Source organism: Panthera uncia, assembly GCF_023721935.1.
Source record: "Panthera uncia isolate 11264 chromosome C1 unlocalized genomic scaffold, Puncia_PCG_1.0 HiC_scaffold_4, whole genome shotgun sequence".
NCBI lineage: Eukaryota > Metazoa > Chordata > Mammalia > Carnivora > Felidae > Panthera > Panthera uncia.
Window position 1 is genome coordinate 45,828,119 of NW_026057585.1, and position 26,754 is coordinate 45,854,872.

At 33.3% G+C, this 26,754-nt stretch overlaps 1 protein-coding gene across 1 annotated transcript in view; it reads left to right on the forward strand.

Annotated features, from left to right (window-relative positions):
• The first annotated feature begins 15 nt into the window (after positions 1 to 15).
• The window catches only part of NEGR1 (neuronal growth regulator 1), an 841,086-nt gene continuing 814,347 nt past the window's right edge, over positions 16 to 26,754 (forward strand). Inside the window, exon 1 of the mRNA XM_049618497.1 lies at positions 16 to 313. Within this exon, the coding sequence (XP_049474454.1) occupies positions 138 to 313 (176 nt within the window). The 5' untranslated portion in view covers positions 16 to 137. The remainder of the gene's footprint in view (positions 314 to 26,754) is intronic.

Consider the following 26,754-nt stretch of genomic DNA (forward strand, 5'->3'; position numbering starts at 1 on the left):
AAAAAAGAAAAAAAAAAGAAAAAAAAAAGAAAAAAAATCCTGTGGCGCGCCGCCTGGTTCCCGGGAAGACTCGCCAGCACCAGGGGGTGGGGGAGTGCGAGCTGAAAGCTGCTGGAGAGTGAGCAGCCCTAGCAGGGATGGACATGATGCTGTTGGTGCAGGGTGCTTGTTGCTCGAACCAGTGGCTGGCGGCGGTGCTCCTCAGCCTGTGCTGCCTGCTACCCTCCTGCCTCCCGGCTGGACAGAGTGTGGACTTCCCCTGGGCGGCCGTGGACAACATGATGGTCAGAAAAGGGGACACGGCGGTGCTTAGGTAGGATGAACGGCGTGCTTTTCGTACTTGTCTCAGTCTTTCTTTCTGTGTCTCTTTCCACCCTTCTTGCTTTTATTTATTTATTTATTTATTTAACCCCGAGTAAGAATGCTGGTGGTGATCACCATCAAAAAACCACACCGCAAGGAATACAGGTGCTGCTTCTGCCCGGTGCCTGGCCCCTTGATGCTGGGGCAGGTAGGAAGCTGGACGCGTGATGCTAAAGCACTTTGCGGGAACGCCAAGTAGCCCAGGGATGAGTGAAGTGTGAGGTTTAGGAGGGGCAGGTGCCACTTTGAAACTCAATTCACAAGGTCTCTGTTTTACTGTCATGGGGTACTCGTGGAGAGTCTGACAAGTTTATCAGGTTTGTTTCTATTTTACTCTAGCCTAAGCGACTTTTTCAAACTGCTGCCTCCCTGCTCCCATTTATTTTCCCTTTCACTTGGACACTTAGGCTCAATTTCTCCCTCCTCAGCTTTCTTTCTTTCCGCTGATCATTTTCTCCCCTCTCTCTTTTCTCCCTCCTCATTTTCTTTTCCCATTTTCCCACTTCCTTCCTACTCTCCTTTTCCTCTATTGCCTCTTTTCGTCCCTTTTCTGTGCTCTCTATTCTTTCCTCCCTTTTCTATTTTCTCCTCCTGTATATCTTCACCACTCTGATTTCTGATCATATTTAACCGCCTTTCCTCCACTCTTCACCTTTCTCCATCCCTTCTTTTTCTCCCTTATTAATGTTCCTATTCTGTGGTCTTGTCTCCCTGTGTTTGACTCACATTCCCCATCCTTCTTCCCACATCCTTTCCCACCATCGTCACATACACATGCATGTTCCCTCTGAACCCTTACAGTACCATCTTCTCACACTCACAAAGCTCTTTCCCTTAAACACACTCACTCACATACTCTCTGTTTCACATCCTCACACACACTGGCCCTTCCGTGCTCTAACAGCCACTTTCATATTCACGTTCTCTTTCACTGTTTAAAAGGCACACACTCCTTTACTGTTCCACACACTGTCACTCTCACACATGTGTACACATGGTCCCTCTCTCTATGTTTCTCTCTCTCTTTCTCTCTGTTTCTCTGTCTCTTCTTTCTCCTTTCCTTCCTCCCTCTTTCCATCTTTAGCTTTACTTCTTTTTCTCACCCTTCTTTCCTCCCTTCTTTTCCCTAAGGTTGAGCACCAAAATGTTTTGTCATTAGTGAACATCCGTAGCCCGATTTTACCCCAAAGCAACACTGCAGAGTGAGATCCTGGAAACATTTTTTTTTTCTCTTGTGAAAATATGAATTGATGATCAGCAGTGCTTAGATCTAAACAAGGCTAAACACTCTTATTCCTTCATTTCTCATCGCCCTACCTTCTCCCCCTGTCACCCCCAACTGACGTACACTTCAAATCTCCCTGAAAGATCTTCTTTCTCTCCACTGGGTGGTAGTTGGCTTGTAAGTGTGGATGCACAAAATCAGTATACGCGGCATGTCTAAGGTGAAAGAGAGTAGGCTATGTTTCTGTTTGAATTGTGCAACATTTTAAAGTTAATGATCTGGGTTCTGGGTGTGGTATATGTTTTACACCTTCTGAAACATGCTTATGAGTCCAAATTTGTGTGGAATACTATAATAATTTCTGACATACCCTAATAACTAATATGCTTTTATAATATATGTTATCTTTGCTGCTGTAAATACAAAATGCCACTGAATGTATACAAAAATAACAAATAATTTGTTATAACTTTAATACCTTTTCATTGCTGGTAAAAGCTATGAATTCTATGTCACATAGAGGGTATAAATAAAATGCACATTTTCTTTTTTTTATATTAAGTTTGTTTTGGAAGTTTGAACAACAGTGGTAAGAACGAAACACTATCTTCAGAGGCTGCAAACACGTATCATGGGGGCTGCAATCTATGTGTTTGTAGCAGTGCACTGCTTATTTGTAATGAACATTAACATTTTCAACCTAAAGGGTTTGATAGACTACTTGCCTTTTGATGATATATCTTGGCATTTTATTTCTAATGAATCTAATACATGCTATGGCTAACTAAAATAGCTGGAACCACATTCTGCTTCTAGGAGACCTATATTTAGTTCACCCATCACTTACAATAGTGAAGCTTCTCTAACTAGTGGGGGCAATATCTTTCTAGTGTTATTGCTTTGGTGCAGTCCTTGTTTACTTGTGTACATGGTACCACATCCATTTATAGGCTGTGTCCTGAGTTTTGTAATATCTTAATTAGAGAACTTTTGACTTTTAAACTTTTTAGAAAGAATAGAATCTGTCTCTTCTAAGTGATTTTTTTTTTTTACCGATTACGGTGTTTATTTTTTTAATAAACAGAAAATTTTGTGTCATATGAAACAGAAATCCTATCAGCATTACTTTTTACCCAAAGTAATTTGGGTAGTACAAATTCTGTAATTCTCTAGGGAGTATTCCACTTTTTACCTTTCTACATTGCTCATAGGTTTTTAAACTATTTTAATGTATGCATTTATAAGAAATTTTCTCTCTGTTAAAAAAATGTTAAATTGTATGAGTTGTTTTTCTTGACTCTTCTTCTGCATCTGGCATTTACTCTGTTCATAGACCACTACAGATAGAGCTTAAGGACTAATTGAGTGTGTAAGTCAGGTGCCACATTTCTTATCAAAAGTAATGTCATAGTTATAGTTTATGTTTTTACATTGGAGACTTAGAATTATATTTGATGGTATTCTCTAATTAATTAGGAAACAAAACAAAACAAAATTTACCCTGCTGCATACACCCCCTCACATCAAAGTACAAAAATCTGGTGTTCAGGAGAACACTTTACTGAATTACATGATATCATTCATTAAGCTTTACCCAGTAGGCTCTATTTTTAATGTAACACATTCCTCAAAAGTGTCTCTAATAAAAAGCAAGTAGTGGTATAGCAGTTATCAAATAACTTTAAGAGCTAAAGGCCCGAAAGTGCAAAAATGTCGGTCAGTGACTCTGTTGCTTGTGGTTACATTAATGAAACAGAAGTTTAAAGGTCAAATGATACATTTCTATCTTCTAAATGCCAGAATGTCTGTTTTAGAGAAAAAAAAATCAAGAAAAACAAAAGTTTCCCTAAGTGGCATTATGATACGAAAGGGAAATCATTCTGTGATCTACTAACTATATGTATCATTTTATAAATCATCTTCTCTGTTTAGCTTAAATAGTGAACTTATAATGAAATTCCATTTCATAATTGCAGCATTCTTATCATTTGAATTTTGCCTTTAAAGTTAGTGAAGCAATATATTAAATGTCAAAATTCCCCTTACTTCTAATGTTATTCACTGATAAATCTCTGAAGGATTCACTTGAGCTATTTGGACCTTCTTGATAATGTATTTAATGATACATCTATTCAATATAGAGAATTTGGTACCTCCTTTACTTAAACTTTGGATTTCATTAAATGCGTGCATGTCTTAGAGTGCATTGTAATTTGCTACAAACACACATTAATATTTGCATTAATTTATTAAATATTAAATTGCTACTATGTTTAATACATATTTTATTTTATGTATTTTATGCCTAACAAAATTTGTTAATCTGCATGTGGAGAAATTAACTTTTTCTCCAGTCTTCAAATTGCATTTTGTAGCACATGGAAGATAGGAGTTAATGTTTCCTGGGGTGACATAGCAAAGAACAGAAGATGCTAGAACCACATTAGTCACATTGCAGGACCCTCTGTTTCTAGACCTGGAGAATCAAGGGGAACATAATAAGGTTCTGGATCAGTACATCAATTTCAGATGACTTTTAAAATATTGGTTTGCAGTCGCTTTAATGTGAATCAGTTGCTTTATTCGTACCTTATTAACAAACACAGCTATGTTAACATGTCCAAAATGTGTAATATTCTTTGGAAACAATACAAGGAACATCCTCATTTATATCCTCACAGTGCCTGAACATTTTCTTAAATACATGTCATTTTTAAGTTAATTCTTTCAATCTGTTTCAACTTTAGCTCTTCTGTATGAATTTTGTACATTTTAAGCCGCCTTCCTGATATGAATTCAAAATATCCTATTCTCTGCTTGTCATGCTTTAATCAAAGAAAGGAAGAGAGATTCTTTTCTTAAATGTGATATCTTCTTTTACCTTAGCAAAGTTGAACACATGCTGTCATTTTAACACTGTAGGTTTGAATGGAGGTTATATGAGATCCCAATATGATATTGTAATATGAAGGACGATTTTTGCTTACAGCAGAGAACATAGGGCACATTTGCACAGAAGATATTTTCGTTGGAAGCCACAAAACTTTCGCAAGTAGATTTATAAGTGGATATGATGAGTATTTATCACTTCTTGGAACTATTTGTCCTATACATTCGCCTTTTGATTAGACTACATTAATTAGTTTGGTTTGAAATGCATGCTATTGGATATAAGAAAGTAAAGGATTTATTTATGAGAATGCAGAATTACCTATAGTAGTAGAAATCAATTGTGCTGTGCTTTTGGTATATCATTGGATTGTCTAATATTGTCTGTTGAGTCATTCCTACACATTGATGCATTACATATTTCAAATACATTGTTCAACTATGTAGGTGATTTCAGTTTAGAATATTAAGGCATTGTTTAAAGACCTATAAGCTTATTAAGTAGTGTTGAACAAATATTTTTAAAATTCTGAAGTTTTTTTCCCTTCTTTAAAAAAGAAGGGGAAATAGATTATCTTACTGAGTCATTTGGGAAAAATGTGTTCTAGAATACAGAATAAAATGCTACACTGTTACCTGTAGTGACTCGCAAAGCTGTTCAATTAGCATGACACATTGCTTTGTATATTAATACACAATCATGTTATATTAAAGGACAATGTAGTATTTTAAATTTTTTCTAGGTAAATTTATTTTGCCTAGTCTTTTCAGTTTAGAAGAATTGATAAACCCATGTGATTGTATAAATCTCTGAACACATTCATGTTAATGAACTACTTATTTTAAATAGATTGGCTTTGAAATTAAACAGCTCCATGAAATAAGTTATTTTTTTGCAATACCTGACCTCTCAAGAGCTTAGAGGAATGTTCACATCTTGTTTGTGACAGTTCTGGGCCCAATTAACCAGTCCAACCTTTGTCCTTCTGCTACCCTAGGCTATTGGAGATAGATGGTAGAGCTAATCCCTGAGACAACATTTCCCAGTCAGCCACTGTCATCTGCCTTCAGGTTGTGTAGTTGCACGATGGAGGGGAGTTTGGGGAGATGAGAGGACGTGATGAGTGAGACTCTCCATTCTTCATTGCTTTGGGCAGCATCCAGCAGTGTCTCCATCTCCCAGGGGAACCTCTTTGTTCCATCCTCCACTGGATCACTGGCTCATGGACTTCTATTTACACTCTCATCTATTCATTCTCATATCTTAGGAGTAGTAGTGGCTTCCTGCTCTTCTAATTTCCTGAGCTGTCTTACCATTACCTATATGGCTTCTCAGCTTTTCTAAACACTTTGTAATCAGTTTCTTTCATTAAATCCCTCTGTTTTAAATAACCTGAATGTTTTAAGTTTTGCTAGTGGAACCCTGATTGATATATAGTGAAAGGTAATAGCTTCAGTTATTTTAATTATATTTGATTAAATGACTACTTTGCCCATGGCATGATAAATGTTGGTTACTAGCACTAGATATAGGAGTTGTTTAGGGAGACATGCATAGAAGTTAAACCATAATGACATTAGGGCATATTACAAAGAAGAAAGATTTTCCTGCACCCAAATTATGGTGAGAATAATAAACGAAATGTGTAAATATTTAATTAAATATACATTGATTACTAATATTTGAGTTAATAATGTTACTATGGGTGGGAACATAAAGAAGTTGATGAATATATATTGGCAAGATTCAATAATTCTCTATTATTTATTTATTTATTTATTTATTTATTTATTTATGTATATTGACTGAGCAAAAGAGAAGAAGGGCTAACCTCTGTTTGTGGATATGGGATCCGAATGCTGAGATAATTCCTACAGAGTTGCCTATTGAAATCAATAGGAATTAAAGGCTTTTCTTTTATGAAGCTTAATACCTGAGGAACTAATCAAAATTTCCAGTTTCTTATGAAGTATATAGTCATAAAAATGCACATGAGTCCAGTGTTTTGGCCACTGTAGAAATTAGTCTCTCAAGCCATTTGAATCTTATGATTAGAAATCAGATCACTTTTCTATAATATCCTGTTAAGACATAAATTAAGACATAAATTCGTTAATAAGGTTTTCTTTTTTTTTTTTTTATATCTGTCTTCTTAACCGAGTATTAGATCATGTGACATCTTCTCTAATTTCTTCTAAATACCTTCTGAAAGGCACTTATGTAGGTGTCTGGTTCCAATATAAACAAGCATTCACGATAAAGTTCTACCTTTGGTATATTTCTCCATACTTTTGCAAGAAAGATGGCATCTTAAAACCATCATTGATGAACTGACTGTCTCAAGGATGCTTAAGAGAGGATTTCTGAATTGGGAGGGAACTTGGACTTCTTGATCTCTGCCATGCCATCCATTTTAAAGTTTTGCTGATCTATTATAGATTGTCATTGACACTTCCTACATATAAGAGAAAATAGAATTTATTGCTCTTTTTACCTAGGAGAATCATATTACCTGCCTTTTGGCTTTTGTATAGGAAATTTTAAATTGGGTCACATGCTTTTTTGTCTGGCATTTTATGGATTTCAAATTCACCAGTGGAAACAAGAACTTCTCAAACTACTGGAGAGTAAAATGTAGGATTTTCCTATATGGCCATAATCATTATCAAACTAGATTTTAATTTTTTTAAATGTTTTTATTTATTTTTGAAGGAGAGAGAGGAAGAGAGAGACAGAGCATGAGTGGGGGAGGAGCAGAGAGAGAGGGAGACGCAGAATTCGAGGCAGGCTCCAGGTTCTAAGCTGTCAGCACAGAGCCCAATGTAGGGCTCAAACTCACAAACTGTGAGATCATGACCTGAGCCGAAGTCAGATGCCTAACTGACTGAGCCACCCAGGCGCCCCTCAAACTAGATTTTAATTAGTCCCTTATATCTAAAAATGTAGTATCATTTGCAAGATATTGAAGAAATTTACTAACAGCAGTTTTTTTGATATTTTGTTAAAATGTACTTTCCTGTTCTTTGTTAATTTTGATATACAAACCACCTGAGTGTGTAAGTGCTATGACTCTTGTTCATCTATTCCTAGACCTTAATACAGAACCTTACATTTTTCAGGCTAACATCTATTATTTTTTACATTAGTGAATCCTTGGAAGAATAAGCAAAGGGATAAATGTATTTGTTCTTTAGTTTATTAATTGTTTCACATTTAATGATTGTGTTATATTTAATACTGTGGCAGATCTACATGTTTATAGTGATTAAGTACTTTTTATTGAATCTATATATCAAGAGTCTCTGCCTTACATAATTCCTGCAGAAGTCCTAGTGGGTTAAGATACATACATTGGAATCACTCAGTATCTTTTAATTGCAGTGCATAACCTACTAGTGGGTCTTGAAGAAAGGTACTGGATACTAAAGGCATTTTTTAAATTAAATGTACCAAATAGAGTAGAAGGCATTTTGTGTAATAAAGGTAAGTCTTGTCTGATAAAACTTTAGTGTGTGTGTGTTTATGTGTATGTGTGTGTGTGTGTGTGTGCATGCACATGCTGTGGCAAGATTTTAGATGTATTACTGAGGGCTTCAGCAGGGAGAGTTTGAGACACAGTGGTATGGTTGTAAGATTTTGAATTGTGGTTATAATTTTAAGAAGATCCAAGATTTTAAGTTATATAGGAAGACTTTTGCCATTTGCAATTATAATCATCAGATAAGAAAGACAGTTCAAAGTAGCAAAATGTCTGTTGTGACCTCCTAACATTTTTTTCTGTTTCTACCTCAACCCGTGGAGCTTCTTTTTCCTTTCTCCTAAGGATTCAATTAAATCAAATCAATAAAGAGACAGGGGTAGAGAGAACTGGCTGATAACTCTCAATTATGAAAAGTAGCTATATGCCCCAAACCAGAGCAGCACTTTTGTATCATTCCAACCATCTCCCAGAGGCAGGTCAACAGTACTTTATAAACCACAGGGTATTGATACTAGCTGATAGAATTTTAATGTGGTCATATGGCTTTGATTTATAATGTTGAAGAGGTTATCTATTAGCATAGTGGTTTCTAAGCCATATCAAGTTCTGAATCCTGACAGAGGACCTTTGATGCTCTTAAGCATCCAGCTGGCATGGGAATTGGTCTTTTAATCACTTTTTCTAGGAAAAGGGGAATATAGGAAAGGAGGAATTTGGCAGGGTTGCCAGTGTTAAGTGTTGCTCTTTTGAACAGTAGCCAGTGCATTATACTTTTCAGATAGCTGGTAATTTGTTCAATTTAAGGAAAATGTTTATAACCCTTTTCGGTCCAGACCTAAATTGTTCTTCAGTGAATTTCACTAAGTTGTTTGGATATAGGTCCAGTGTCCATGATGATGCTACAAGATAGGGTTTCTTTAAAGCTATTGCCATAAAGTACTGAAAAGTTTTGGATGATTTAAAAGGGCCATGGGAAAAATGTGTTCTGTTGTCTTCAGAAACTCCTTTCCTCTCATTCAGCTAAATTAAATTTAGAGATATTAAAAGGATTTAAGAGACATTGTGAACATAAGAACAATAATCAGAAGACAAGAATATTGTTTGTGTATTCTTTGCAGTAACACTACATACTGTTGTATTGGGATATTAAATGAATAAATCAAAGGAATCATAACGTTTTCCTAATCTTATAGATAAAATATTTCTTATAGGAGAACATATTTAGATATATTTGATTTGTAAGTAACCTGTTTTCCATTAATGTCTTGGTAATTGATCAGCAGAGTTGATGGCACCTCTACTGGTTAACATATTGCTTGACACATTATTAGTGTTGACTGAAGCACTCAAAGGAGAGAAGGAGTAATGGGCAAGGGAGGAAGGTGAGGAAGGAAAGTGTTATGCTATATGAGTGACTTCTGATCAAATTACCTAAAATTTTGAATCACTGGGATGACATAAAATTAAGCCCACAGTTTGTACTATATTATAATAAAAATGAAATAATAAAAAAATACTATTTTGTAATAAAAAGAATACATTATAGTAAAATAATTCCCATAAAATGAATACATTTCATTTTATATAATTCATCAAATAATTGGAATAATCCTAAACCTACACGCTTCCCATAATAAAGTGATGTATGTTATACAAACTGAAGTTCCAAAATCATATTTTACATTCGGATATATGTCTCCCTTCCAAGCTACTAGTCCATTTATATTTGTTTTAAAAAATACCTAATAACTCCATACCTTGGCCTGCAGTGCGGTCAGGGGCTAATTTTTTGGAATATGTTCACAACAGGAAATTATATATAAATCTTTGAATAATTGCTCTCCTGTCTTATTGAGCATATGTCACTGATCGATATTTTTTTGCTCATACATCATTAATGTGTAATAATAGATATAAAAAGTTACTTTTGCTTATGCACAGAGTTTATCTCCTTTGGTATTGTTTAGTTGTATTGAAACCTGTCATGCTTTGAGGTATCCAGAATGATAGTTATGAGAATTTGAGTTCCTACTTCTCTACTTACTGGCTATGTGACCTTGAACAAATAAATGCCTTACCCTCACTTTGTATGTCCTTAACAGAACTACATGGATTATATGAGATAATACACATAAAATGCTACCACAGTAACTACCACGTAGTAAGCACTAAATTTATATTAGATAATAATTTTGTGTTGCTTTTCTTCTCCTACTCTTAATCTGAAATTTGTTGTCACTATTTACTTATTGGTATGGGTATATATTTCCCCATTTAAATCATTGATTCAATTATGTGTGAAGCATAATTTACAATATGCTTCACAATTGTACAACTGTACAATATTCAATGAATATATATTTTTGCTATGATTTTGTTAAAATAACACTTGTTGAACCCCAGGGTGTCAGATAGTGAGCTGTGACTGAACAACAAAACTACAAGGGATACTGAATGAAGTAGAGATGTTTATTACTCACAGGTCCTGGAGGAAGCACATGGCATACTGCCAGGGGCCTTATGGGAAATCCAGGTAGAGAGATCAGCTGAACTGGAGTACATACTTTTATGAGGGTTGATGGGTGGAGTGTTTTGGGGTCTTGGTTCAGATCAGGTCAATTCTAACCAAAAAGAGTAGAGTTTTATCTTAGCTTTGCACAAGGGGAAGGTACACAAGAGGAGGCAGGAGAGAATGTTGCTCACAAGGACTCCTTGAGGAAGTGGTATCAGGAACTTGGATTTGCTTATGTCTCTTCTGGAGATGCACAAGTGAAGGGGCTACTGTCAGTGCGTTCAAGGCCCCTGCGTGCTACTTGGCAGCAATAACATGGGACAGTTTAGCTAAACACTTGGCATTTTGTATTTTAAAGATTCTGTTCAGTGGACATGATTGTGTTTTTGTTATTGAGCCTGATAAGCAAATGCAGTAACTCCAGGAACCACAAATTTTATGCTCAACAGACTGATGGTGATTTGACTCACTTAACATAAAAGTAAGAATATCACTGTAATTAGGTGGTCACATGAAACATCGAGAACAGAGGAAGAAATGAAAAGAGACAGAAGAGAAGACATGAGAGGGATTAGAAAGTACAATATGATGGCAGTGGAATAGTTAGAGGGTGAAGATTAACATTTGTGACAGTTTAGGAGAGAAGAGGTGATAACTGGTGACAACATTGGAATAGTCGATAAGAGGGTGAGAATAAAAAAGAAGCCAAATGTGTGTTCTGGATAGGGTAGCAAATAATTCTTCAGGATTAGATATGCCCTTATGTTTCTTTAGGGCATCTATATGTATGCTGAAGGCAGTACAGTTAGAAGTAGTCTGTATGGGCAAGAACTTTCCATCTATATTGCCATTTTATTCATAGACAATACACTTAGGAGAAGCTCAGAAAATACGCTTGCTTTAATTTTGCATATTTGCCAAATGCATAGCAGAGTGATTTAGGTTCATAATCATGACAAAGCCATCATCATCATGATTCAGATTTCAACTAACAGTCACTGTGTACCTACTATATATGACATACTTTCACAACAATATGCAATAAGTTATTGCTTTCCCAGTTTTATAGCCAAGTAAATTCAGGCTTAGAAAAATAAGTTAACCTGTCCCAGGTAAACGGGTAGTAGCTGAGCGAGAATTGAAATCTAGATCCTTTTATCCCAAGTTCCATGGCTTTTCTACTATCTTGTGTCTCTTACTAAGAAAAAGATCAAAACAATGAGTAAATTTATTGCTAATTCATCTATTAAACACTTATTAAGCACTAGTTGCATTTTATTTGCTGATTAGCCAACAATGATAAAAAAAATCAGGGTATGTTATATGTATGAGGAAAAATGAGAGATTGTAAGTGAGATTAAATGCATACATCTATTACATACTCAAGTGATTGGAAAATAGTGAATTCTTAAAATTATAAATATTATGAAATAAAATCTCTCATCCAATGATTTCATCCCTAATGATTAGAAGTTACTGATAATACAAGGGAAAAAAATGAATGTCTTTGAATACATTTATATAGTGAGGCATTCACTGGCTATTTTGTTGAATTTTTACAACAGACTACAACTTTTCTACTTGAGGTTTGGAGAAACAAACTTATAGAAGATGAATAACTTCCTGAACTTTAATATAGGTAGTAAATGGCATAACCATGGCTTGGTGCTAGGCTTGTGTGCCTCTGTGGCCCATCCTCACTTTTTAAAAAAAGTCATAATATTTCTCGGAGCATTTTGTGTACTCTAGTCCTTAACAGAAAGGAAAAGCGGTAGTTGCTTGCTATAGTATTCTGAGTTCCCAATTAAGTCATTTGAATACTAATTCTGGCATAACTCTCAACAGCTGAACCAAGTTGATTTCAAATCCTTCTTTGAAAAGGGTTAGGCAGCCTAAGGAGCACCATTATTTCCCAAGATAGATGGGAAGATCAAAAAAAATTCAAAGACCTATAAAAGATGTTTTTATTCCAATTACATTAAACATGTCAAAAATGTTTTTGAGTCTTATGCTTAACTGTAGTCAATGGATAAAATGAAACATACTGAAATTAGGTAGGTTGCCTTTTCTGTTAGCTGGTAAAAGGAGTGTATATAGTTTATAGCCCAGTTGAGTGAAAACTTATTTTTTATCTGATCGTATATAATTTAAGCATCTTCTTTAATGTGTTTATTTATCTACCTTCCCAAGGTTTTAGGTGTGCACCCAAGAGGAGAGTTTCATGTCGACTTGTTTTTTGTCTATCCAAGCTTTCCCAAAATAAAGTCCTATTTTTGTCTCATATAATTCAAGAATATTTTCAACCCTTCTAGCCCCATTCTAACTCTTCCTTTCCTGAATTCCAAATTTCTACACCTTTCAATTTTAAAGTGTTTATTCTGTCAATTTTTCATTATGATATACTGTTATATGTTTGATTCTGCAAAGGAATATAACAGCTTCTGTCTTATACAGTACTCATTTACTTATATTATTGCAAATCCTTCACAGAGCTTTGCATATTGCTTTTTGTATAGAATATATTTACTAAATACTTTCATTGATCATTTTTCTTTCTTCTTTCAGGAATTTGTTTTGTATTGTTTCCACTAATCATATAGTTTTTTCCATAGGGAACATGTTCTTCCAGATATTCATTCACCTGTTTTTTCAGCATATATTTATTGAGTCCGCATCAGACACCAGACACTTTCACTAAGTTTGAGATACCATCATGATAAGAGATAAGGTTCCTTGCATTGAATTTACATTCAATGTAGTTCAACCTGTATCCTTAAACAGTGTTGTATCGTGTAAAGAACTTATGTTTGACTTTCTACTTCACCAATTATTAGTTCTGAGATTAATAGTTTCTGAGACTCCATTTTCTTGTCTGTAAAATGGAAATATTGATAGCTACCCCTGTACTTACTGTAAATCCTAGTACTAATGCCAGTGAATACTGGTAAATACAATGAATACTGTAAATCCTAGTAATAATGCTGGTGGATACTGCCAAAAGCCGTGTTCTGCACAGTGGTGCTCAATGTCAATGTCTTTTCTTTTTCCCTTCCTCAGTCTTCCTTTAATACAGCTGTAACTTATGGCCAGGACTATCTACTTGAAGGAATTGTTATATGTTATACTTCCTGCATTCTCTGTTCCCCAATAACTTCTGAGACTCACCTAGTTTTAATACAAGGCATCTTTCTGATACTGTGAAAAGTAGGTTTAACCTGAACATATGATGAACATCTCATTTATCTTGTTTGTTTCTTGGACTCATTTTTTTTTCTTCTAGGATGTTTTACTTCCTTCATACTGTGCTCTCTTTTGAATAATTTTGTATGTTTATTTCTCCCTAAATTTGTTGTTAGTTTTTGACATATTTTGAATGTCCATGAAGATTATATTTTCTTCTTCACAATTTCTTCTCTTGGCATTAAAATATTCTTATCGTTATTATGTGTTTTTTTTCTAAAATCCTAGACTTCTCTCAGTACGCTTTCATTATTGTTTTTCTTGTGTAGGATGGTGATATATGTAAGGAACACTTCATAATTATCACCTGGCTAATAATTTGGAATTCTTCAGCAAATGATTCTTCGTTAAATAGCACTTCCTTACTTTTGCCACTTCATTTTCTGAATTATCCTGAGCCTCCTGCCCCTAATGGAATGGATGACACTTCTCCCTAATCTTAACAATTGATGAGTTGATTTTCTGACTTTTCTTGGAGTATTCTAAAAATTCTCTTCTTATGTGACTTATATAATCAATTGGTTTCTGGCAGACAATATCTAGACTTATTTATCACCTAGTTTCAAGTAGCATACAATTGTATAATATTTATATGGGGAAATCATTAAAAGTGAATTCTTGTTAATTTCCTTCATTTATGTTAAAACATCTATTCACTTTTTTTCTCCTATACAGGAATATGGTGCTTTTTCAAATCATCCTAAACTTTTCAATGTCCTCATTTTTTCCCCATTTCTAGTTATTCTAGAAGTGTATTTAGGTTAGGCCTTTGAAAAATAGTGGCATATTTCTTTGAATCATTGAATAAAATTGAATCAGGAAACTGTTTAAGTTTAGTTCTCTATAAAATGGGTTAATGATACTATCTAAACTATAGATTGTAAGAATTAAATGAGATAAGGTTTGTAGACTCCATAGCATCATGCCTGGTAAAAATAAGCAGTAAATGAATGGTAGCTATTAGGATTTTTATAAATATCATTAACAATAAAACTTCATTAATAATTTTAGGGGATTATCTGACAGCAGACAAAATCAAGATCCTCTGGTAATGTGCTTACTTCTCTATGCTCCAGCATGCTTTGGGGACTTACTTCATGAATTATCTTTTACTTTAGATAAGACTTCTTGCTATTGCCTCCCCTTTTGTGGGGCTTTCTTTTCCTTATCAGTTGATTTTACAAGATGGATTTTCAATAATGTTTGAGTTCTATTCATTTTTTAAACTTAGCTTAATGCTAATTTTTTCATGGAACCTTTATTAGCTGCTCAGAATGAAAAATTTGAAAGCAAAAATTTAAACACCTGGATATATCTATCTCTATCTCTATATCTATATATATAGAGATAGAGATATATATAGATCCAAATTTATTTATCCAAATATGTACATATATGTATGTATCTGCACTTCATGACTTTGTAAGCCCAGTTACCTTGCATTAATGCTGGATTTTATAAAATGTGTTTGGTGAACATAAGTAGTTCTTTCCTTGGATGTTAGTTATTTACGTACATGTTTTATGAGATGTGTCTACCCTATTGTAGGCCTTGTGAAGTTAGAATTTTTACCTTAACTGCCTTTGTATCCCTTCGGCCTTAAATAAGCTTGTTGAGTAGAAAAATTTTTGTGGAAATGAGTAAATGAATCTAAAACAATTAGTCTCACAATAGAGTCATTGCATGTTTGATTTGGGAGTTACATGGGAAATATTTTCAAAAAAGATCATCTTAGGAATTATGCAGTGTGTTACTTTTTTAATGTAACACTACCTAAAAATCAGATGGGGGTTCTCTTTTGGTACTTTATTAAATAAAATCACTTGTATTCTAGACTGAAGGGTGCTGTAGTGTTTTTATTTCAATTTTTTTTTTTTTGAGTGGAGGCTCATAAAATAGGATATCACAAGTGGGGAGGAAGAATGAACTTCCAGTTTAATGGGACCAAATACATGTCAGAGTGGGAGAATTGTGAAGAACATTGTGTCATGATAATGATGCTAATGCCTATAATTTCTATAGCCTGATATGAAAATACTTTTTAAATTCATAAAATTAACAAGGCAGCTCATTGCAGGTTTTCCAAATATCTTATAAGTTCCCAATGAGTATACTTAATATTACATGCCTTAGAGATTGAAAAAACAGATCTTTAGTTTGGCTTTAGAGGTAAAGAACTTTGGTTTCTGATGCCTGTAGTATGTATTAGCAGACATTCTACAGTTTATTTGATAGTCTTACATTTCCTTGAACCACTCTTAACCACTGATATGTTATTCCTAGTAAATTAGAGACATACTTTAGGATAAAAATTAATTCCTAATAGTTACATTAAATTGTGGCATTCATATCTCAGTTATTGTCCTTAGAAAAAATTCAAAAGAGGAGTTTTGATATATTTTAAGATTAAATGGAAATACTGAAGCTGATTGCTTTCAGTACCAAAAAGCTAATTAAAATTAAAGGCTAACAAAAATTATCTTCTTTTTTTTTTTAATGATTATTTTTCAGAGAGAGAGAGAGAGAGAGAGAGAGTAAGTGGGGAGGGGCAGAGAGAGAGGGAGACACAGAATCCAAAGCAGGCTACAGGCTCCGAGCTGTCAGCACAGAGCCCAACACAGGGCTTAAACCCAGGAACCGGGAGATCACGAGATAAGCCGAAGTCAGATGCTTAACTGACTGAGACACACAGGAGTCCCCCAAAATATCTTCTTTAAAAAAAATTTTTTTTAATGTGTATTTTTGAGAGAGGGGCCGAGAGAGAGGGAGACACAGAATCTGAAGCAGGCTCCAGGCTTTGAGCTGTTGGCACAGAGCCTGACGTGGGGCTCAAACTCACAGACAGTGAGATCATTACCTGGGCTGAAGTGGGACACTTAACCGACTGAGCCACCCAGGCACCCCACCAAAACTATCTTCTTAATGGAAGAGTCAACTTATTATCTTTTTAAAATTATTCTTTTTTGATATAAACATATAGGTTGGTAGTCAAACAGACAAATAGCTACTGTCATCAAGCATGGTTAAAACAAAAAGATTGTCCAAGAGTTTAGACTTAATTTAGTGTGGAGAAAAAATTGACACAAAAGTGTACATAAACTGATAGTAATTGTGTAGTTATCTAACTTCTGATTAAGAAAAAATGTTATGTATGTTGTTGAACTATTTTATGAAGAAATGACAATTGTATATTTGAAATTTACTTGGGACAGTAGTTTATATAATGAGTTATAAATTTATTGCATTAACATAAGTACTTTTAAAACAGACATATTATAAAGTAAGTTCTTGATAATGATCTTCCATCTATAGAAAACTTAGATTTTGGTACATTTTTTCAGATTTTCTTTGTGTTCAAAAAGAATTGCCTAAGAAGATATAAAATGCTGGTATTTTGAATGTTGATTCTTTCAGTACCAAAAGGGTCTGTACATTAGTAAACATTTTATGGGTGTTAAGGACTGTATTTACTGTCATTAAAAATAATTGATCTGTGTAAATAGTATAAAATATTATAATTTATTTTTATTTTATAATATTATAATTTATTGTAATATTTAAAATTTTCAAATATTTTAAATATTTAGAAAAATATTAAAAATATTAAAATTTTCAAATATTTTAAATATTACTGTAAAACTGTTCATTCTCCATGTATTATTTACTTTGAAAGATAAACAATAAAAGATATTGTAAGATGGTAGATATCAGAAAACAAAAATAACATAGTTGCTCGAAATATATTTAATCAGTTAGTATAGATTTTTCTGTATTTAAAAGCCTTTAATACAGAGTCTCTGGCTATTTAGTAATAGACCATAATCCCAATAAAGTAAAAATCAAGATATGATTGTAAATATATCTTATAAATTTTGAAATAAAATTTAAACATATTTAGTTTATACTTGAAAATAATAATTGTATTTTGAAATGTTGTATTGTTTATGTCATCTTACTTAAACATCACAACATCCTTATGAGGGAAGCAGGACCAGTATTAAAATTCCAATTTTACAAAGGGATAAGTACAGGTTTAGATGTTTAAAGACTTCTTGGTTATGAATAGTTAACGTTTTTTCAAACTGATTTCTTGCTCGATATTTTTCTTCATATTACTGATTGTATAAACTACTCAGCGTTACAGATTTTATCTTTTTTTCAATGGGGCTTCAGAACGTTTCATTTTGCCCTCCATATTGAATATACCTATCATGACTAGTGATATCTCTAACCTCCATTATTTTGTGCTCCTTTTCTTATCATACTTTACCCTATTCTACAAAGTAAGTGTATGTTGAGTAAATAATGGTAACATTAAGGAAAAATAAAATCACATGAGGAAAATAAAATGAAGAGTACTGGAGAGAAAGTTACTTAATATTTTTCCCCTATTTTATTATTGTCATTGCCTTTTGTCACTGCCCTTTTTTTCCTTTTTGCTTTCATACCTTCTTCCTCACTCTGTACGGTGAGAGAAGAAAGTGTCAGGAGATGATGAATATCCATTAATGCTAGTTCTTTAGCTAATTGCACAATGGGGAAATTATGTTACCATCTTGCTTAATTTGGGGTAAAGGAGCTCAAAAGGATAAAATTCTTTGTAGAAAGAAGTGCCTTCATAGCAGTGGTTCAATAGAGATAGAACAGACTTCAAGTAAATAGAACGTTAAACTCTACAGGGTTTCTTTTTTGTCTGTTTTATTTTGTTTTCACTAGATATATTCATCATCAGTTTTTTTTAATGTATTATTTAAGGTTGCTTTTATTAAGCTTATATTTAACTTTAACAACAGATTTTCCTTCCCTTTTTAATTCAAAAACAAAACAAACTACTTAAATGTAAAAAACTTGTAACAGTCCTTTTGGAGAAATCAAACATCCAATTTGTATAGATAATTTACAATAATAAGATAATAGACAACGTTAATCAGTTTTGATCAGAATTTCCCCAATGGTGCCATGGGGAAAGCTGATATATGCAATGTTAATACAAAAGTTCTTTTAGTTGATCTGTATTTGATCAACAATTTTTGTTTCCTCTAAAAAATTCGAACTGGTGCCCACAGCATGCCATAAACTTCTCTTTACTGTGCACGTGAACATTTCTTCCTGTCAGTTGAATTCTGAGATTAGTAGAATCAGTTATAATATGTGTTATAAAAAAAATTTAGTTTCTACAAACACAATGTTAAATGCTTTGAAAATACAGGCAATTATTGAAAATAATTATGTTTAACTAGATGTACGTGGAGTAACTAAAATATTTGTAAGAAAATAATTACAATTTAGATGTATTCTACACTGAGAATGCTTCACAAGTATCTTTAAATTCTCATAACACTTTGAAAAACCAGAAACTGAAAGTCTGATCATCTTAATTGGAGCATTATGTGGCATAAGACATAGTGTGGAATTTTAGTGGTCATTTTTGTTAACAAAAGAAATTATTCAATCTTTTAAGACTGATACATGAATATACATTTTTAAGTGAAAACAAAATATTTAGGGTATGTATATGATAAATTACCTTTTGACTGGCTGATCAACATGATCTTAATCCAACTTTTAAGACATTCCTAAAGATTATTCTATGAAGAAAAATTTTAGAAAGTTAATATCTTCAAATAATGTGCCCCTAGCTGTGAAATGAAGCACCTTCCTTTACTCCATATTCTTGAAGAGGGATTAAAATAACATTTTAAATTGATATTTATAAAGAATAGAAGAAACTACATGCCTCTTGCTCTTTGGAGAGAAGTGATAATCATGATTTATTTATTGATACAACTAATATTTCTTGAGCACTCAGTATATGACAGCATCATGCTAGGTTCCTGGGATTCATTAAGACAAAAAAAAAAATCTTGTCCTCAAGGATTTTATAATCTGACAGGTAAACCAATTGACAGGAAAACAACTAGAGAAGAAAACAGCATTACTAATAAGGAGGAGAGTAATGGACACTTAGTATTCTTCTGGGATGTTCAACCTGGATGTCTCCTCAGGCTATTAAAAAAAAAAAAAAGTAAATGCATTCTCTTAAGGAGAATTCTCAGTGCTAACCAGGATTTAAGGGTGTATAACCTTATCTCCCAAATCTTCACCATTTTGCTCTTATGGATCCCATTATTTTCACATATAGTATTACCTTTGATTTCCCCAATTTTCTTATAGGTTAGACACTTCTTAGGAGCCTGCCCCTGTGACCCCATCTGAGGTAGACCTCTGGTGAGACATGACTGGTTTTCAACATGACATGACATGCCTATTTCCTCAATGTGATAGGCTCTATCATATGTTGTATTAATTAATTGTCTTTTTCCTTCTAATTTTATGTAAGAGTGGGGACCTTGCATGCTTTCTGTGAGGCTTTATCTCCAGGGCTGAAACAGTGCCCAACCCACTGGGGATTGCTCAATAAGGTTTTGTTGACAGTAAAAAATAAGTTTTAGAAACAAGATTTTTTTTAACTGCAAGTTTCTCACTATTTAATGTGACAATGTTAATTGTTAATTTTACCAAATATGTAGTTACTCCAAAATTGTTTTATCTTGGATATTTTTTTCTGAGAAGTATCTTTTCAGATCATTGTTCTGCATAACAGAGTTTGGGAAACATACATACACATTAGAAGGTTATGTATGTATACATATTATATGTATATACATATATAATGTATACATATTAGAAGGTTCTTACACAATTTTATTGTTTTAAAGTGATCAAATTAAGAATGTTTATAAAAAATATCATTCTAGGTGCTAAAATTAAAATGCTTGTCTCCAAGTTGGTTATGAACTTAAATGTCAACAAATACGAATTTGTAAAATAGTAATGAAAAAAGTTATGCATTTCTATAGCCATTTATTTAGGCTCATTAATTTTTGAGTTCCTTTTTACTTTTGACATTACTGTAAAACATTTTTCTCCCTTGAGTAAAAATGCTCAAATGATATTTTCATCACATACTTATTTGTGACCCTTTTAAAATACATCTCAGTGTATAAAATAAACAAAAGTCATAATCTTGTAACTATGTCTGGAATCTTTCAGAAGGAGTATGTTGACATGGTTAAATATTTCTTATTTAAACTTGTGCTTAAAATTTATTATTTTTAAATCCACAAGAATTGTTTTAATTCTATTTTGCTTCTATACTTTTAAAAATAATATTTTAACTTATTAGAAAGGAGTGTATTTACCCAATCTACATGTAAATGTCAGCTTTTAAGAACGTTGACTGCTTTACTGTATGATAAAATAATGCAGCAAGTGTGGAATTTTGTTGAATTCCAATTGGAATTCTTTTAAATATTTTCCAATTTGAGCAACTGTTTAAGTATATTTCATCCACAGTGTATTTCACTGGGACGAGTTGGTTTGAGGAGTACTTGACAGGGTAACAGGGTCCTTGAAGTGTATAATGTCATCCTTATAATCACTCTGCTTTGTTTATTTATTTATTTATTTATTTATTTATTTATTTAATTTTTTATGTTTATTCATTTTTGAGAGACAGAGAGAGACAGAGTGTGAGCAGGGAGGGGCAGAGAGAGAGGGAGACTCTCAGCTGTCAGCTGTCTGCACAGGGGCCAAACTCAGGAACAGCGAGTTCATGGTCTGAGCCGAAGTCTCGGATGCTCAACCGATTGAGCCACCCAGACCCCCCTAGAGAATTAGATTTCTTTTTTTTTCCCAAGGGATACAGGAGTACTGATGCATAGGGGCACTTGTACCCCAATGTTTATAGCAGCACTCTCAACAATAGCCGAATTGTGGAAAGAGCCTAAATGTCCATCAACTGATGAATGGATAAAGAAATTGTGGTTTATATACACAGTGGAGTACCATGTGGCAATGAGAAAGAATGAAATATGGCCTTTTGTAGCAACGTGGATGGAACTGGAGAGTGTGATGCTAAGTGAAATAAGCCATACAGAGAAAGACAGATACCATATGTTTTCACTCTTATGTGGATCCTGAGAAACTTGACTCTGCTTTATTTTGAATCACAACTTTGCCACTAACTGGGACAGGACAAGTTGCTTGCTCCCTGTACCTATTCCCTGATCTGTACAGTTGAGATAATAATAATGCATGTTTTACAGAGTTGTTATGAGGATTTATTTATATAAAACTTGTGAATTACTTAAAACTGTGCCTGGCTCACAGTGAATACTTATTAGTAAATATTAGTAAATTATTACATGTTGATATAGTTCATATAATTTGACGGGCAAGAAGAAAGTTTATTTTCAGATATATTCTCCATACCAATTAGATTTACCAATAGACAATCAAATCTTGGTTTTAAATGAAACCAAGGGATGATGGATGTCTTTATACTGTATAAACATCCTTTAGGAAAATTACTGTTTTTAAGTTTTCAGATTTCAAAGTTAGAGCAATGCTGATTCTTTTACTTCCTAGTTGTTGTGTGTTCAGGCAGTTTACTTAACTTCTCAAAGCCTTGGTTATCTATATAAAGGGGATGAATCCGTGCTTCATAGAGTTACTATGAGGATCAAAGGAGGAAATTTACATAAAACACTTAGTACCTTGCCAGATATAGTATGTGATTGTTAGCTTTTTGTTATTACTATTATTATTGTTGTGTTAACTTTATTGTATAGCTAATTATTTCAGAAAATCACTTTAAATGAAAAAAAAAGAAATCTACAAACACAAAAATCTCATGATAAAAATCAGAAATTACTGAGAACTGAGGACTAAGAACAATAAAAGAGGTGAGTGATAACAAAAGATAAATTTTGCCTGCATTGCAATTTTGCCTAAGACAAAACTATATACAAGAACAGTTTTATTTGTCCCTCATTATTGTCAGTGAACGTTTATTAGGCTTACCCATGGTCATGCTCTTGTAAGGGTCCATTAAATAGACATGACACTTACTCTTTAGGAGGATATAATGAAATGTATTCTTTCTATGTATAAACTATCTTCCTGTGTACTAAGTTTGTTGTGTTGGAAAACTGTACTGTTGCTGTGGAATATAATAAAAGTTTCTCCTCTTGTTACAGATGAGATTAAAAACTCTACCATGGTTTTGAGAGGTAGCATTTAAATACTAAAGTCCACTACTATAGTTTAGGTGATATCTTCATGAGCCATAAAATGTGTTCAGTTCCTACAAGGTATCAAGATTTGACTGAATGTGCACAGGAAAAAGGGGATTTGAGGAACAAATGATAAATATAGGTCAATGTACTAAAGGAGAAGAGGAGAGAAAATAGTAGTATGGAGAGGACCTTTAGGTGCTATCTAGACTCAAACCCTCTTTATCTTCATCTGTGAGCCATTTCTTTAGGAAGCTGTATATTTCCCTTTATATCCTCAGCACCTAGCACAGTGCCTAAATTAAATTTGTAGTAGTGAAATAAAAGGAATTGCTCTGAATAGCTCCTTGTTTTTAACGTATTTTTCTTTCTTTTTTTAAGTTTATTTATTTATTTTGAGAAAGAGAGTAAGAGCACGAAAGCAAGGGAGGAGCAGAGAGAGGGAGAGAGAGAATTCCAAGCAGGCTGACATGGGGCTCATAAAATGTGAGATCATGATCTAAGCCAAAATCAAGAGTCAGACGTTTAACTGACTAAGCCCAGGCACCCCTAATGCAATTTTCTAATGCTGATTGTATATGCATGGTAAATGCTGACATATTCACACTGCAAACTTTGGCTTGATTAGGATTAGTCATAAAGCCATTTATTTGTGCTTGTCATAGTTCAGATTACATGGTACATAAAGGAAAACCAAAACAAATAAATATATATGATAATAAAAAGCTTAGAATCAAGCAGAAAAACATTATCATACTCTATATTGAGATACACTTTTTAGGGAACTTCCATTACTTACTCTCCCTTGTGGTCCTCAGAAAGGCTCAATGAGGAGAGAATTATAAAAGAGAAAAAATAACCAAGGTCATGTAACTATTTAGAAAACAACCTAAATGAGATATCCTGGCTGCTAGTCTATTGTTCTCATGAAACTAAAAAAGTGACAGGTGAATCAGTACATAAAAATATGTTAGTGCTTTTATAATTTAATATATTAGATTATTTTGCACTTATAGGCTATTTTCTCAGTACTAATTACCCTTTTAAAAAATTTTTAAAGTTGAGTTGCAAAATAGCTAAAAACCCACATTCTATATGTTTGCATCATGTTCATTACAAACCTGTATTAGTAAGTTATATAATAATTTAGTCACAGTACCCTATGAGCTTCATAGTAATAGCTAATTTTATTTCATAAGTGCCTATAGTGTGTGTGTGTGTGTGTGTGTGTGTGTGTGTATGAATGAATCTTTCTTTTGAGGCCATAATTACTCTTGATTATTTTAATGAAATTAGATGCCCTGGGGGTGGTGGTGAGCCAATGTTCAAACACACACACATGGCCAACATATAGCTCTAAAAGCCTATTCCAGAGTTACTCAATCTTGACACTACTGATATTGTGGGTTAGTTAATTCTTTGTTGTGGGGGATGTCCTGTGCATTGAGGATTTTTAGCAATATCCTTGGCCTCTATCCATTTTATACTAGTAGCACCCAAACCCCTGAGTTATGGCAACCAAAAAGGTCTCCATGTATTGTCAAATGTCTCCTGGTAGGCAAAATCACCTCTGGTCAAGAACCATTTAATCATAGCCCAACAGTCCTTGATTCATTGACCCATGGTTAATCAAACTTGCATGAAAGGAGATTTGAGAATGGCTGGGAATATTAGGAGATACCTGTTTGTGGTCTGTTGTCATCCTTTACTCAGGATCCTTCACACTTGTTTTCTTTTTTTATTTTTAAATTTACTTTTTAATTTATTTTTTATTTTTTAGATAAGAGTGAGCAAGTGGGGAAGAGGGACAGAGGGAAAGAGAGAAAGAATCTTAAACAAGCTCCATGCCAAGTGTGGAGCCTGACATGGGGGTAGATCCCACGACCCTGGGATCATGACCTGAGCTGAAATCAAGAGTATGATGCTCAACTGATTGAACCACCCAGGTGCCCAGAATCCTTGACACTATCATCTTTACCATAAAACAGTGACAAATACTTTTTCTAAATTAGAGAATTTTAAATGTGGTTACTCTGCCAAGAAAGTTTAGTTATTTATCTGGGGAAATGATTCCTAAATATGTGACCTTTAGATTTTCATTCTTTACAAATATAAAATATCTAGTCTTCACCAGCTTTGGTTCCAAAGAAAGAATGATCAGGCAACTGTTGTGGCCTCAAGTTACAGTTAGTATCTCTGGACATAGGACATAAAATAGAGCACAAAACAGATGTGCATCCCCAAACCAGTGAGTAAGAAAGAGTTACTTCAGTAGGTATTTTGTAGCAGTGAATATTAGGTTGCTTTCCCCTTTTACCCTTCAATTTGTCCTGATTGAAAAACTGCTACTAAAAAAAAAAAGAAAGAAAAAAGAAAGAAGAAAAAGTATGGGAATATAAATAAGTCTCAAAATATGGGGAGGAAGGACATGGAATTTGGATACATGTATCAATATGGCATCACTTATGTATATTTACATTAATATTTCTATAAAAACTGTGATGCTAATAAGTTACCCTTTATTAAGTGCTTACACATGTATTTATTTTTTCATTCAATACTTACTCAACCTTGTAAACTAAGAAATGTTATTATGAGCTATTCTTATCTGTTTGGCTAAAAAAAAAAATATAGACGTGAATGAACTAAACCACGGGTCTTAATTTGGACTTAAGTCAGGGTTTTACCTACTCTAGAATATATTTGGTTAACAACTCCAATTTATGGATTTTGTGTGCACATTGCATTTTTATTTATCTTTTAATAAAGATTCAGATTTCAGAGTTAAGCTACATTATTTCTCTAATCAGGTAAACAAAATTTGATTAAAAACAGTAAATAAAACTAAAAAAATTGTTTATGCACAGAATATATATTCTAGTTTTTACATAAATTTTAGCTCATTAATTTTTCTCCTCCTTCTGTGAACTGCAGTAATGAAATAGATGTTAGGAAACAAATTATCTTTGATATGTATACAGTAATGAAGTTACATGGCTAGAGTAATTATAATTCATAATTCAATTTCAATTTCAAATATGTATTTTCTACCTCCTCATCAGTTTAAGCCAGATAAAGTAGATAAACAAACAAAAAGCACATTCTTCTTCTTTTCTGTTACGAGTGGGGTAAAGGGAAATGATCTGGCCAGCTGGTGCAGAGTTAAAATTTACAGTAAATGGCAGTGAAAACAGACTTGTTTGGAATCTCCAGCTGGATGAGCATTGTGTCAACACTTTTGTGATATTTCTTGATGATATCATGTTAGTCTGAAGAGCACTTAGCAGACACTAATTATCATATGGTGAACACTCTTAAGATGAAAAGGTGAAAATCTATTCAGTATGTGCAATGCATGCAGAGTTCAATTGTTAATCTAAACTGCAAGCTACAAAGACAATGTTTTGGTGATAGTTTAGGTGTGAACAAAACAGTTATTGTGCATTGTTCTGTAAAATATACATTTCCCAGTGATTGGATTCCAATTTCTATTATTTTTGTTAATGAGTGGGTCGAATAGTTTAGCTCTATTTATTGCAGTTCATGTTATTGTGCAAACGCCATATAAAACTCAACACACACATTTCTATATTGCTCTACTGTATGATTTTCAGCTATCATTTAATTGGAAGAAAAAATGAGAAATATATACTTTATATTCCATAACAGTTTAGTGCTTTAAAATTAATACATATTTTTGATGACATAGTAGACATTTTTAAATAAGAAATATTAAGTATTATACATGAGATAGAGAACATTAATGCTCAGAGTAAGTTAAGGTGTCTTTTTTTTTTTGGTGATTTTAAGATGGTGTATTTTTAAAAATTTTATTTTGGCTATAGTTTCATTACTTAATTCATTTATTCATTTAGTATCTATTTAATACCTAATATGTACCAGCTATTTAACTATTATTTCATGATTCTGTAAATAAAATAACTGATTAATCATGAATTTGATCTG